This window comes from Taeniopygia guttata, chromosome 5 (genome assembly GCF_048771995.1).
Source record: "Taeniopygia guttata chromosome 5, bTaeGut7.mat, whole genome shotgun sequence".
Lineage (NCBI taxonomy): Eukaryota > Metazoa > Chordata > Aves > Passeriformes > Estrildidae > Taeniopygia > Taeniopygia guttata.
Genome location: NC_133030.1, coordinates 17,378,173 through 17,393,251, shown reverse-complemented (window position 1 = coordinate 17,393,251; position 15,079 = coordinate 17,378,173). Strand labels below are relative to the sequence as shown.

Here is a 15,079-nt window from a genome sequence, read left to right as displayed (position 1 = left end):
CATACACAGCACTATGGGGCTGCAGGGATACTCTTGGGGCTTGCCTGCTATCGTCAGCCCATTTAATCCTTTAATGAATTTAAACTGTAGCAAAAGACAAATTGACTGCAAGTGTTCAAAACATGTAGTAGTACTCCTGGAAGGGAACAAAAGATCTCATTGTACAGCTCCACTAAGTTCATCTGGGGCTCTGGTAGAGTCTCTCTTTTCCTCCTCTTTGAACAGAAGCTGAATAGAAGCAGGAATGAGAATTGGCTCTGCCATTACCCCATTGCCAGACTCGTCTCTGTGAATACATTGAGGCTGCATGAGAAGTTATTCACCCACAACAACATGGGCTCTCTCTCATTTACCAGTCAATAGACACGTCTCTCAAAGGTCAACTTCATGGCCATCTAGGAGGACTGGCTATGGTGGAAAAAGACTGGATGGTGCAGGGTCAGAAGCAGAGATCAGACTGACACTGCAGCCTGAACAGCTGCAAACTTTTTATTCCAGAAAAACAACACCCATGGCTTCTCTCTCCTTCCAAGACACATGAAGGAGTTCCTGCTGATCTATGTATTTGGCATAGCTCTGATACAGATCGAACAACCAGTAGCTCATTTCAAACTCTTATTCTAAGAGCAAGATGTTTATGTTATTTATTACCAGTCTGGAAGCATGCTTATTTCAAATACATAGCACATTATATCACTGTGCAGTGTTTGCTTAGCCTTGTGTATCGCTTGGAAAAAGAAACCAAACCAAACCTAGAAAGCTTTCAAAACTAAGAGTCAATTTTCCCAACATGTTGCTCATCCTTCGCTTACAGCAACAGTACCACTGATGTGGCTTCCCATAGCTTCTGCAATCTCCATACACTTACAGATTTTCTTCTACCTACATTGCAACCCAGAATACAAAAGCATATCTCTTTCTATTGCATGGTCTTGGCAGACAAATCCAAAGTTTTTGTAAAAGGTTACTGAGAAAAAAACTTTTAAAAATAGCAATTACGTGAAAGACTAACAAGACAAAAGACAAAATTCATTAAATTCACTCCAACTTTTATCACTAGATGAAGATCCACTACCAGTGACTTTAATGATGAAGCACAACTATTACAATCAGAAATTCCCTCTCCACTTGAGGATGGTTCTCACAAATTTTAAACACACAAGATTTTTTTTTTTAATCTCTATACAAGTTCTGTTTTTGATGACACACCCATGTATATTTTACACAGCAGCCTCCTGTTTCACAGACTGCCGTGAGAAAACACATTAAATGCACTTTGAAGTTTTATCAGAAACATGGGTACACAATTAAGAATAATTGTGTCACACAGGCCTTCACAGCATCTAACAGTATTGCCCTATTAGGAAAGTAGAAAGGGGCAGCAACAAGCGCAGTACCATCCTCCAAACATTTTGGCAGATTCTCCCTTTGGCAAAGTCTGTAGTAGCAACTATTGCCTCAAATGCAGCCAAAGGAAAAAAAAAAAAGGTAGACATCAAAAAGTACTAACACTGGTCAGGCACTGACTGTGCAGAAGACTGGGGGTAGGGGAGGGCTTCATCAGTACTCTTCTTTTTCCTACCTATGCTATTAACCCCTTTAGTCTAATTATTTTTTCAAACATGTTAGGAACAGACAGAAATTCAAATGGAGGGATGTCCCTCAATGTATTTTAATCTCTCTTAATATGTCTATGCAAAATGGCAGAGTAAAAGATCAGCAGCAGTTACCATAACCAATTACAATACCTCTTCCTTCCTCTTCAGTTTTGCTGCTCTTTAACAACACATTAACACTCCAATTCATTATTCTTTGACTCAGACTGAAAGGCACAAGAGTAGATTTGATTTGATTTCACCCAGACTATATATTCAGTGTGTTAGAAACAGTAGATGTGTTCTCTTTAGCTCCTCTGCCCTCAACAGACCCCAAACATGGAAAGAGAAAATACCATTGCTTTTCTGAAAGGTTTCTAATCTTGAGCTAAACTACATAAACAGTTTCCTTGCACACTGCAAAATGCCTGAAGGATGAGAATTCCATGATTTCCAGACAGACACATTTCTTTTTGGTCTGGTGTTTGGTGTTTAATTTTTTATACTTTGCAATAGCTAAGGCGTAACAGCTCTATCATATTCAGGGAGGAAGCAAGGACATACCCAAAGCCAGGGAGCTAGAGCACATTCACTGATATTATTTTATTTTGCGAAAAAAAACCCAAAAAAAACCCCAAAACAAAACCAACAAAAAACAAACAAACAAAAACATCAAACCTAGGCCTCCTCCTCAAAAAAGACCCACAAAACCAAGCCAAATCAAGCAAACAAAAAATCCACAAACTATGGATTGCTATGCAAATGCTCAAGTGCTGTATTAAAACACATCTAGTTCACCAAGAGAACTTTGAATTATCTGCTAAAAATATGCTTCTGAAGTTTCTCATCTGTGTGTTTAAGGCTGACAAGTACCAAACTCTGAAGAGAAAAGGCACGTAAGTGTGTCTGTGTTTGGAGCAAGAGCTTTGGGGAAGGTTAAACGGGAAACCCTTCACTTCACTGTGATGCATTTTCACGATGCACACATGGGGCAAAGCTTCCTCTTCACACTGAAATACTACAGCCACATTAAACCAGCTCCAAGACAAAGATGAAACTAAGTCCTCCATGCTTTGCATCATGTTTTATGTGCATGCCACAGAAGGCTGTGTCATTTAGTGTCTTTACTCATCCAATAGCCAGAGTTCCCTCAGATGAGGAGGATTACATACTTATTTGTAACTATCTACAAACTGCTGCTTGCCCACAGCAAGAATTGCAAAGCAGCAATATCTAACACCAGCCTTAAGTGCTCTGCACCACACTGCTGGTGGGATTTTGGTATATCTGTAATCCTAGCACAATAAAAATTATACATGAACTCAGAGTGCTTAGTTCCAAAGCCTTGTATCAGATGACACAAATGACCTTTGCTACCCATGTGCAGGTAGGGGAGAAAGATAAGAGTGAAGAGGAAGTTAATTGCATTCCAGCTGCTGAAACCTTGTTATCTTGGTACCTTTTAATTGATGTGGTTTTGCTTCCAGATCACCTTCCCTGAACTGCTCCTCAAGCTCTTTCCTTCCCACCCTCCAACAAGGGTTAAACAGAGAGTGATTCACAAGCTGGATTCCTCTGCACCTCTCTTTTCTCTAACAGAGATAGTCAAAATGTCACAGCGTTATATAATGCTGCCAGAAACGTGACTACCTGAAGAACAGGTTTGAATATAGAATGTAAAACATTTATAAGAACCATTACATACCAGAACAAAGTAGTGCATCCTTCACAGGCCACAGCAGCCTCTCCCACCTCTAGGAGATACTGCTTGCTTTACTCCTCCTTACACTTCAACTGCAGAAAACAAACTAACAAGGAAAAGTACTTGGGAACAATTGGCCTTTTTGGTGAGAGCTGACAGCAGAGTTTGATCCACACCCACACAGGGTTTCATCCCTGGCCTGCCTGGCAGCACCCTGTGTTTCAGCAGCAGTGAGAAGAGTCCTGCAGACACTACCAGGGAGAGTTTCACCAAGAGGGAAAGCTCAGCTAAGACGACACATACAAATGAGACCGAGGGCACTCCAAGCCAAGTCAGACTAAAGACCACTGTTCACTGCACCCAGACTGGCCCTGCAAAGCTGAAACACTTTTCAAAGGACTGAGAAACACATTTGCTTGAATACACGAGCACACACAAAGCCCTAGTTTAGAAAGATGCCTTATCCACCACCTGACTCAAGCTATGAAAATTAAAATATACCCACAGACTTTTTTTCTGTCATGTATTGGGACACATGAGCCTCCAGATGCTAAAAGGCAAGAAGGCAGATGTCTAGACAACCCCTAAGGGCCGAACATCTCTATTAAGACATTTTCTCCTTTTCTTTCCTAGTGATAGATCCAGTCTGCATGACCCAGAATACACTGTCACAGCCCTTTCTCCCCAGCCCTACAGTGATTTTTACATCTGTGCTGCCTCTAACAGCAACTGCACATTATGAAGTCTGTGCTCAGAGTCCACTTTAAATGCAGACTAAGTTTTAGAATCCAGTCCCTGTTCTGCCTCCCAAGGACACTTATCAAAGCACATTCCTTACAAGTAAGCCAAACAAACAGAAAAGTGTTTAGATAACTAAGGGGTTTCCTCCTTGTTTGAAAATAGAGGCGTGACCAGCAAGTGTGAGCTCCTGCAGTTTCACCCAGGGGGTTCAGATGCAGGCAGCCAAAGAGACGAGCTCTGATCATAGAGGACATTGTTGCATGTAAAAGGGAACACACAGAATCACTCATGTCTCAAGATCATGGGACAAAAAACAAAACAACAATGTGAACAAAACCACAAAAAAAAACCTCTCAACCAACTAGAATGACTTATCTGGAATAGCCCTAAAATCAGGGATATGTTTCTAGAAACATTACAAGATTAAAGCCTTCTACAAGAAGCAAAATGGTAGAGTTTGTAGCTGCCAAAGGGGAAAAAAAAATTTGCACTGAATTGTACTTCAAACAAGCATGTTTCGTTATTGACTCCAAGAACACAAAGTTACCTACTTTCATTCATTCCAACACTACTACTCTGGTGCCAGGAATGCAGCATCAGCAGAGACTACCCAAGCACTGAAGAAACAAAAAAAATTACCTTTTTACTGACAGAGGTCAGCCCAGGGGTAATCCTGCACTGAAAGGTGCAAGTACTACAATAAGAGACAATAATTAAACAGGAAATTCTCCGGTAACAGCTGTGAAGTTTTTGATCTAACACCTATCACTGGATATTTCCTAGCCAATTTCCCAAAAAACTTATGTTAGATGAGATGACTTATCAGAATTTAACCTTCATATTTAAATTAAAGAAAACAAACTGCAGTTACGGTATTTTTAATTCAAAGCATTCATATTGCAGGTTAACCAAAACAGTCTCATCTGAATTATATCCTTTATACCTGACATTTGAACTGCCCATGCTGGAGACTGGGGAGTGAAAAAAGTGAAAAGGGGACAGAATGTTATTCTTTGTACTCTTTTTCCTGATTTAACTAGAATTGCATCCTGAAAGATATTTCCAGTTTTCCTAACGACCCTCTTATCCCATTTCAACACATATTGTATGAAGATCCTCTATTCCCAAATATTACCACAGCACCATTTTAAGCTCTTACACTGTTCTTTCACATACTCCTCCAGTATCACAGGAACACTTCATCTATCAATTCTTATCCCCTATAATATGCAACTCTTGAAGTTTTTAATTAATTTCATTAGTATCAATTTTATTGCAATTCCATCAACAGGGCACAGAGTGTATTTATAGCAGCTATCAGAAAACCTGAGTGTAAATGGTGGCTCAGTCACCCCAGAAACAGTATCTGCATAGCTACACAACCCAAAATAGACCCAAAACATCATCTTCCAACAGAGCTGATCTTCTGCAGAAAAAAACCCTTTCCAGTAAAGCACCAGAGTTTCCTCCTTTATTTCAAACACAGATCAGACACCCAAGACACAGAACAGCTTTGAATAAGAAGTTTAAAATGCGTAATAGTTTCCTCTCTTGTTATGTAGAGTTTATATAATAAATAATATACAAGTTTTGCCTTGTAGATACCTTGCTTGTGTTACCATACGAGCCAGTTCCTTCTACTGCAGTACCAGAGCTTTTGCTGCAAAGCTCTCTTTTTGAAGTTATAGGCTTATAAAAAACCCTAAAAGAAACTCCAGTAAAATAAAAACCTTCTGCCCCAACTGAAGGAGTGAGGTTTGCTTATCAGCTGAACTAGGTCCACACCAGTCACAACAGCCGAAAGACTATATAACAATAAAGAAACAGGCCTAGCAAATTTTAATATTGCTGCCTCTGAATGAAAATGTTTGTTTGTTTTTGTTTTTTTTTTTCCTTGCTCAATCATTTAGAAACAGAGTTTCAGGGAAGACTAAACTATTCATAAATATGGGCTGAATTTACAGAAGGGTTCACTCGAGGACAACCCCCTGCAACTCACACTGAAACTGAGGCAGGAGAGGGAAAGGAACGGTTTCAATTCTGACAAAAACATGCGGATGCTAAGCATGGGGAACAAAAGCCAAGGCAAGCAAGGGCCACAATCAGCCACAATATGGTGACCATGGTTCCCAACAGCCCCACTCAGCTGGCACACAGCAGATCCATGCTGGAATCTCCTCACTGCCTGGCCACAGAGGGAAGAAGGGCAAATGGGCACAGGGCAACAGCTCCCGCTCCAAGAGCCACCAGTCCGGCTCAGAGCTGCCCTCGCCCTGAGCCCAGTTGTCCTTAATTAACACCAAACTGGAACACATTCCTGCCGGGACAGACCCGAGGTCAAGCCCCAATGAAGAAAAAAGCTTCAACAAAGCACATACAGGGATGTGCCACTGGGAAAAACATGCCCCTTTTCTCCTGCTGTCTTTCCTTCAACTCCTTCCCCTGGGGCTCTTGGGTTTAAATACAAACCACACAGGCAAAAAAGAAGCCCAAGGTAAACCACTCTATCATGAGGTTACACCAAACAGTCAAATTACCCTAAACTACCCAAATTGTGGGTTGTTGTAGCTGTAAGACTCCCCCCTATTCCCAGTCTCCACCCCCAACACCACTGTCTAGTGGAATTACCACAATTTTTCCTTTTGAAAATGTTTTTTTTGGAGGAGTAAGTTATTTCCCCATATTTATGCCATCAAATGCAAAAATAAAGATGTAGATTTTCTTATTTTCTTTTCGTGTTGTGCTAAAAAAAGAAAATCTGGCCACTGCAGAACCGCGTGCACTTCAGTGAAGGCGAGTCTGGGACACATTCACATTTTATTAGCACCTAGAAGCCAACAGCTCTGGGAGCAGAAAATCCTGTAAAAACAATAAATAAACATTCAAAAGAAGCAAAGGGGAAAGGCATTTGTTTGCACACCAGGGTGGGGCAGCAGCAGAGTACTAAAGATACAAATTATTCTTTTTCCTTTCTGTTTAGCTTTCTGTATAATCCCTCTAAATAGCAGCAATTTGGGGAACAGCATCAAATTCCTCTCTCAGAGACCACTCAGTTCATACCCTTTATTCAACTGCAGCTACAGCACAATGGGAAGAATTATATTCATTTCTTTCTTCTGCTCAGGGTGAGATTAAATCTACTCAACCAGCCTGTATGGAGACACCCAAAACACATCAACCGAAATAAAAAGCCTAGGGAAGGAGGGATCTGAAACACTTAAACCCAGCTTTGTTGATAGGCAAAAATAGTAGGAAGTTAGACCCAAAAGTCATTTAATTATAAGCAGGACAACAGTATGAAGTGGCAGCAGTGAAACCATAATGCAACGCTCTGACTCACATCATGTATGCACAGCAAAGCAATATGCTCCTGCCTGGGGTATTTTGGGAATCTGTGTTCTAATATATGCTGTAACTGCAGCATTCCAACCTTCCGAATTAGGCCCAAATAGCTCCTTTTATTAAGGTACCTTTACTGAAGAAGAAAATACTGTGTTGCAAGCGCAGTTTCTTACCTAGAAAGTGGCCATTCATACACGAAACTGCTCTTACATGTGCCACACAGCTTTCATGAGGCATTACACCCAATTAAGTCCCAGCAGGGCTGCCCCTTAGTGATTACTCCAGAGACTGGATGTTTCCAGCTCTATGGCTTTGCACACAACCTGCTATCAGCTGCAAGTGCTTCCCATTTTCTCATACTGCATCTTCATGATCAATCTGCAAATTTAGCTCCACCCCACCTGATGATAATAAATAAAAGGTAAAAAAATATAAAAGAGAGGCTAGCTGCTGAGGTAGAACTGAGTTTTGCATTTCTCTCATAGAGCAGCTTCTGTGAACTGCTTCTCCCACCTGCTGCTCTGACACCTGGCCAAGCTGGCAGGAGCCTCTTCCCAGCCCCTCTTCTCAGCCCTGAGTGGGAGCAGCAGCAGCCACTTGGCACAGGAGATCAGCAGAGGAAAGCCTCCACCCTGCGGCACAGCTTTTTCAATCACCACTCAGCCTCAAGGCTTCTAAAAACAAGATCAAGACAATGAAAGATCTCAGTGATATGATGGCAGCCAAAATTGCCTTTTTTTTTTTTTTTTTTAATGTGCGCACAAATGAATCAAAAGTTCCTGTCCGATAATGTCTTCCAGCACACAACTCCCAGCCAGTGGCACATGCCAGGCTGGGGTGGAGAGCTCCAGGCATTCATGGCTCTAACTGGAAGAACACCCAGTGCCTGGCAGTATCAAGAGTTTTATTTCCTAATTTCCACTCTCAAAACAGTTGGTGCAGAAAGACGTGTGTGTAGAAAAATATTTCATGTATATATATTTGTTATTTATGTATAAAAAAAAGATTTGTATGGTTTAATAAAAAGAAAAATCAGTATTTGAGATGTCTTTTCTGTTATTGATTCTGGACTAAAGTTCTGACAAGCAGCAAACCTCTGTTTTTTACAGGATCTCTTGCTTCTCCTTATGCCAGAGAGTTGCTTTAAAATAATAGGGGAAGAGAAAAATAACTTTCAGCATTTTCCCACAGTTCTAACCCCCACCAGCAAGAGCAAGGCTTTAAATATATAAATAGCCTGGCAAGTGCATAGTATAAACCACACACCATCTCAGGGCCACTGTCTTAAAGAAAACTATTAATATTTAAAATAGTATGTGGAGAAGGTGATATGGGTTGCACTTGACATATTTCTGTATCTACTTTTGAAGAACACCGAGTACCTCACACAAAAATGTTGTACCAGGTGCTCTCCCCTCAACCCGCATTTTATTTTCCATGGGCAGCTCTCCCAGCACCACTGGTATTTGGCTCCTCCTGAAGCCGTGACAGCTTTTAATCGAGAACAGTCGCTAAGAGAACACATGCTCTGGAGTTTGGAGGAGAGAGGAGTCCCCACAAAAGCCAATAAACAGAGTTGCAGGATATTAAGGCAGGAAGATGCAGAAGGGTTCACCCCAACACAAAAGGGACATGGCTGCCCCAGCCTCCACCTTGCTTGAGATTTCCAAAGCAACTGCACCAGCAGGAGCTGCAGTGTTCTCTCATGAAATTGGACATCTGACACCCAGAAGGTCCCATATTGCCAAATACAAAAGAATGCAAATTTCCAGGCAGTGCACACTATTTCTGTGGAGAATATTTTTATTATGGTTATAGGAAGCTGCCGAGAAGTAAGATCTCAGGAAGCTGAGAAGAGGAACCAGATCTTTGAGGGACTAACAAGAACCAGAAGAGTTGCAATAGGATTGCTAAAACAGAAGAAGTAGATCCCTTACGGGCAGGATTAAACCTTACACTTCAGTTATAAAGCAAATCCTGCATTCGGGGGAGGTGGAGAACTACACATAGAATTTCTCTCCATAGCTGAATTTGAAGCTCCTTTGTTCTGTCAGACTTATCTATCTTTCCCCTCTTGCTGCACAGCTCAAGCAAGGGGTGAACGCAGCCTCCATGCCCCCCATGAAAGCAGCTCAAGGGAATAACAGGAAAGGAGACGAGGGCTCCCCGAGAAGCCGAGGCTTCACTCACTCTGCTGAAGCTGGAAACTCCAACCTCAGCCTGGCTGTTCTGTGTCTGCCAAAAACCTTTGAAGTGAATTCTTTGAAGTTGGCCAGAAGCGGCTCTGAACTGGGGAGAGCGACGAGGAGGGTGGATGGGGGCCGGCCACGGGCTTTGATTCCCACGCAGTGGAGTCTAAGTCAAGCTTGGATTCAGCAGATAAAAAAGGCATTTTTTTAAAAGTCACCATTTATTTTACAGGTAAGAGGAGATGTAAATCCTAACCCATGTTCACAAGATGACCCATGGGCCAAACTGCAAGTCTCAGCAAGTGCTACAAGATATGGAAGTGTGCACTTATTTCAGCCTCACACTGCTGCAAACATCCCTTAAAAAACTCCTCTATGATAGGACTGGACAAGATACCAAAGCCCTTCACCGTGTGTACTTCTGCAGAAATGACTGACAATTCCCTTAAAGCTCTCTGCAACACGGACAAAAGGAGCTTGTAAAGTAAGTTTGAGTTTCTCAGGGGCAACCAAGAGTGGGAACCACATAAAACTGGCATTTTCTGGAATCCTTCTGCAAAGGGCATCTCTGAGCCTCATTTTCAGTACTTAACATAGTATCACACAGACTATAATTCTAAGGGTTACATCTTTGAAGAGGAGCAATAACAAGCCTGGCTTAAAGTAACAGCCTGTCTTAAAGCAACCCTGATCCACTGGGACCTGGCAATATATTATCCCTCTGAGCAAGGAGCAAAGGAACACGGTAATAAAACAAAAAAACAGCTGAAAGCATTACACACTAGAAACATTTCATCCCTTTTATGAGGCCTGAGGACCAAAGGAACAGAGGCAGTAACTGCAGCGTTGAACACACGCAGGCAGTTTTTCAGCAAACTGATGAATGGGAATTTGGGAAGTTTCTCTTGCACAGAGTAAGGAATGAGGCAGAGCAGGCAGCTAGTATTTGGCCCACAGAACTATGAAAATGTTAGACATGATTTGATCATGCAAAAAAAGTGCAAAAGTTCAAATGGAACCAGTTGCACATAGAAGATCACACCATGAATAAAGTGTCTGAAATTCTGGGACCCTGGGCTTAGTCATACTCAAGTATTGCTTCTGTTTTCCCTTTCCCACAAGCTGCATATTCTTTAATACAATTACTTTCTATTATAATTTAGAACTTATTGCAGAAGTGTTGTGTTTTCCATTCAGTCCTTGACTAGCTGCATGTAACAACCAAGAGGAGAGATGAAGATTTTTGTTTCACAAGTTCTCTTGCTCCATTTTATAACCGTTTTATAACCATTTCTCACAGAGCTTTTTACAAGCCAGTATTTCAAATTATCTTGGTAAGGAAAAGGAACTTGTCAACGCTATTTTATTTTTATTTACTCTGCTAATTTAGCAGCTTTTTGCAACAGACTAAATCAAATGACTTTCAATTTTGAAATCTAAAAATGCTTTGCAGCCTGTGTTTAACGCATGAAGATTTAGAGTACACGTATTATTTGAAACATAACATCAATGTCTCACAGTGAAAGGAAAACATTTCCTTATAATAAAAAAGATGCAGGATTCATTGTACAGCCCTGAGTATAAAGGCCTTTAAGACTGCTAAAATGGTGCAACAGTTTCTACATTATTGTATCTCAGCAACTTGTACATCAAATTTGCAGAGCTCACAGACAAGTTGCCTTTGTTACTCTATTCAATCTCACTGGGTTGTGGTTTTCTGTTTTGCTTTGCTTTTTAATTAATTACTTCAGATCTGCAATTTGAAATCACTTAACAGTTCCACTGGGCTGCTTTTAGGAACACTTCTCATCTCTTTGCCTACAGAAGCATAACTTGTTAGAAATTACATGAAGAAAAATTGCAGTTCTAGTGCAGGAAGAAGAGGTTACTTAAAATAAGCACAGCAGCAAATGTGTTAAGCAGAAATATATTTAACTGGCCTGCTGGCCACAGTCACTTACTGAAGCCAGGAACATCCTTATGCAAAGTAGCTTCAGTTAACATGATGTTAAAAAACACCCAGTACTATTTTAAAAACTTTCAGTTTCAACAGTGTTTAACCAGATAAAGTATAGTTCTTAGCACTAAGACAGTTTCCAGACATAAGAATTCTTTCTCATCTCGGACACCACAACATGCAAATGAAAAGATTTTGAACTAGACCCTGAGCTAAGCCCTCTCAAGTTGTGTATTTAGCATGTCATCAACACAATGAGCCAATAAATTGCTGCCCCTTCCTTCCATGCTTTGTTTTTTAAAGGCCTCATTGTATTTTATTTCAGTTTATTTAAGCAAGATTTCTATCACTGCTGGTACAGAAACAGGCAAAACTTGTTATCTTTGCAAATATGAAAAAAGCCTCTGAAAAATACATCCATATATATTAATTGCTCTGACTTACAATTTAAAAACTTAAAACTTGTTTGTTCACTCTAATCAGCAACCACAAATCAATATTCCTTTGCACCTTGACAAGTTATGGAAATGAATGACATCAAGAGCAGCACTTATAACATTTTCCCTTTTTTCTCCGCAACAAGCTCCAAGATCAGCAAAAAATCCAGGCAACAGACCAGTTGTAAAACTATTACTGAGCTTGCAGCACTTCCCTGAACATACAACCTTTAGGAAGACTTCCACGCTGAAGAAAACTTCACAGTAATTAAAAAGCAGAAGGCTAATTACTTCAGATTGTGGGGATTTCCTATGACCCCAAAGACACTGAAGAACAGATCTGAGAGCAGCTTCTAAAGATTTTCTCAGATCAGCTGCTCAGGTTCTGATGCACACATGGGTGTCAGCAAGTACAGTCTTGACAGACCTTCTGCCTGCTTTCTGAAACACCCCAGACATTCAAAATAAAGACATGTGATTCATTTTCCCAACCAACTGCTTACAAGGATTATTGATTTCATGGGTCATTAGACACATTCCTGCTTTTTTCATTGTCTCCGATGCAGAGTGGGGATGGGAGCTCAGCAGTTTCAAAATAATTATGAATTTAAGCACAGCAATGACAGAGGAGAGAGGGAAAAAAAGAAAAAAAAAAAAAAAAAAAAAAAAAAAAGGAGGGTGGGTGACGGAGATGACATGGAACAGAACACCAGTAGTTTCAGCACAAGAATTCCCAAAATACACCAAGGAATGCCAAGCCCTCTCTTTCTTCCCAAAGCACCATAAGGCAACAGCAAACAAGAGGAAGAGTTAGATAAGGAAAGAGCTGCAGCAGAGCTGGGAACTATGTTTGCTGTTTGCTTCCCTGGTTGTGGGTAAACATCGAAACATTTGTATGGCTAACTGATCCTCATCATTAAATTTCTGTGTAAACTCGCCTATATCAGAACATTTCATCTTTGCATACTTAGAAGAGAGTGTTTTGATGCTTTTTAAAAATTTTCTTATTTCAGAAGCCTAAGAACATGGGGCACAGGCTATTTTATTCTCTGATTACTTTTTCTCGTGGGGAAATTCAAATGAAATATGGTCAACAACACCTCAAAAAGCTGAAAACAAGTAACCTACATACCTATATGTAATCCATACAACAGAGAGCATATATAATCCATGGAATGCCATAAAAAAGGCCTACTTATATTATGAACAATTGTACACAGACCTCCTCTGCAGCAGCTCAGTACTAATGCTTTGGCTGAGCACTTGGAGCAGGAAGAGGTGCCAAGTGACAATGGCAGAAAAGAACTTTTGTTCAGCTTTGTTCTATGCACCCCAGTCTGTGATTATTATTATTTTGATCCCCTCTAAAAGAACAAAGTTTGCATTCTGAGGTCTGCTCTGTGTGAATGAAGCAAACCCCACTCTCTGTAGGAGACTACAGACAAGGGGGAAGCTTTGCTCCCATTCCTGATGGCACAGAACACTCCTACAATTACTGCCATCAAACAGCCAGGTCCCAATTCCTGCCCCACACCTTGCAAACCTCAGCTCTGCGCCTTTGCTGCTCTTTTTCAGGTGCAGGATGCGGGCAAACTGACAAGTGACAAGTTCCACCGTGGAAATTTAAAACATCACCGAGCCAAGCTACCAGCCCAGTCCCTGCCAGGGAAAGCAGGCAAAAAATTACCAGAGCAAATTTTGTCAAAGGACCTTTTGAATCCTTAGGAGAATCCCATCTGCCTGACTCCTCCAACCAATGTAGCCCAAACAAGAGTCTCAGCTCAGGAGCCACCTGCAACAACCTGAGGGATGAAGTTGCACCACAAAAAGAGCCCCAGGTTCACCTCATCTAACATCTCTCTTTAAATATATTCCACAAAAATAAGACCCAAAAGCCATGGTGGGTTTTCCCCTATCACTTTTGTTCAAACAGTTACCAAGTGTCATGTTCTAAATGGAGGCAAAAAGAAAAAAATCAAAGCCACAAAAATCAGATTGAATAAAGTTTGCAGTACTTGTCTATTTTCACATCACCATTTTCACTGAGACCTTGTTCATAGGTACAGATAAACACAAAATAAAGGTGGAGTGCACACATATGTACATAACATTTACAAGTGAAAACATCTAGCAACAGCAGCTTGAAAATGCCAGAGCTGTAGAAAGGACTTCTGTCTGCTTTGGAGCTTTTCCTGGTAAAAACTAATAGGCTTTAGACTCAATCTTCTAACCAGAAGTAATTCCTTACCAGCATGACTACAAGAAAAGTCTAAAAATCACCTTTCTTGTTAAACAGTGTAATAAACATCTTAGACAATATGAATATTAAGCCTCAAATGAAACTAAATGCATTTGGGTAAACAGATAAGAGCCTTTGGCTAAAATAAACAACTAAGAAACAAAAATTATTTCCCTAATGTAAACTGGAGGAGGAAGAAAAAATATTTGCCAGTAGATTCCCATGTTCTGACCTCTGCATGAACTTTAAGTAACTAGTCTGCAATTTCTAACAGCAACAAGAAAGGAAAGTGCATAGGAAAGATACTGAAGGATCCCAGTCCTCCCAACTTTTGCTAAGCAGACAGGACACTAGTCAACTGGAAAAAAAAAAACAAAAAAAAAACAACATCAAAAAAACCAAAAAACAAACCAGACCTTAAACTACACAAAGCTGCAGCTCTTTGGAGCAAATTACCAAAATACTTCACTGCAGCCACCACAGGTGGAACACTGCAAGTCACAGACCTATACATGCCTTGGGGACCAAGGCCAGACTCCAACTGCAAGTTTCTTCCCAAAATCTATGTATTCCTTAGGTTTTAGCTACATTACCAGTTCAAGGTAAAACCAGCTTGATTTAGAAATGCCCGACACTGGATAATCTATCACAACCCAATGTTAATTATTCCCCAGCTTAATTAGTGTTAGCATAATCACCCATCTCTACTCTAAAAGGTAATATGTTGATAGACAAATATTCAAACTATTTTAGGGTACCTTAACATGAGGATTTTCTAGGCTGAAATAAATAACAAAGCCCAAATGCACCTACTGAACATGTCAGAAAAGTTACAGGAGATCTTCAGCAAAGGAGGTGTTTTGCCTTCACATAGTGT

General features: G+C 40.6%; 1 protein-coding gene across 3 annotated transcripts in view; it reads right to left on the bottom strand.

Moving 5' to 3' along the window:
* Positions 1 to 15,079, bottom strand: part of PTPRJ (protein tyrosine phosphatase receptor type J) — a 74,170-nt gene that overhangs the window by 35,397 nt on the left and 23,694 nt on the right. The window contains exon 1 of one of the 3 annotated variants that reach the window (XM_072929720.1): positions 3,301 to 5,844. The exons of the other annotated variants lie outside the window; for them this stretch is intronic. Within the exon in view, the coding sequence (XP_072785821.1) occupies positions 3,301 to 3,318 (18 nt within the window). The 5' untranslated portion in view covers positions 3,319 to 5,844. Of the gene's footprint in view, positions 1 to 3,300; positions 5,845 to 15,079 lie in introns of those variants that run through there. 3 annotated transcript variants of the gene reach the window in all.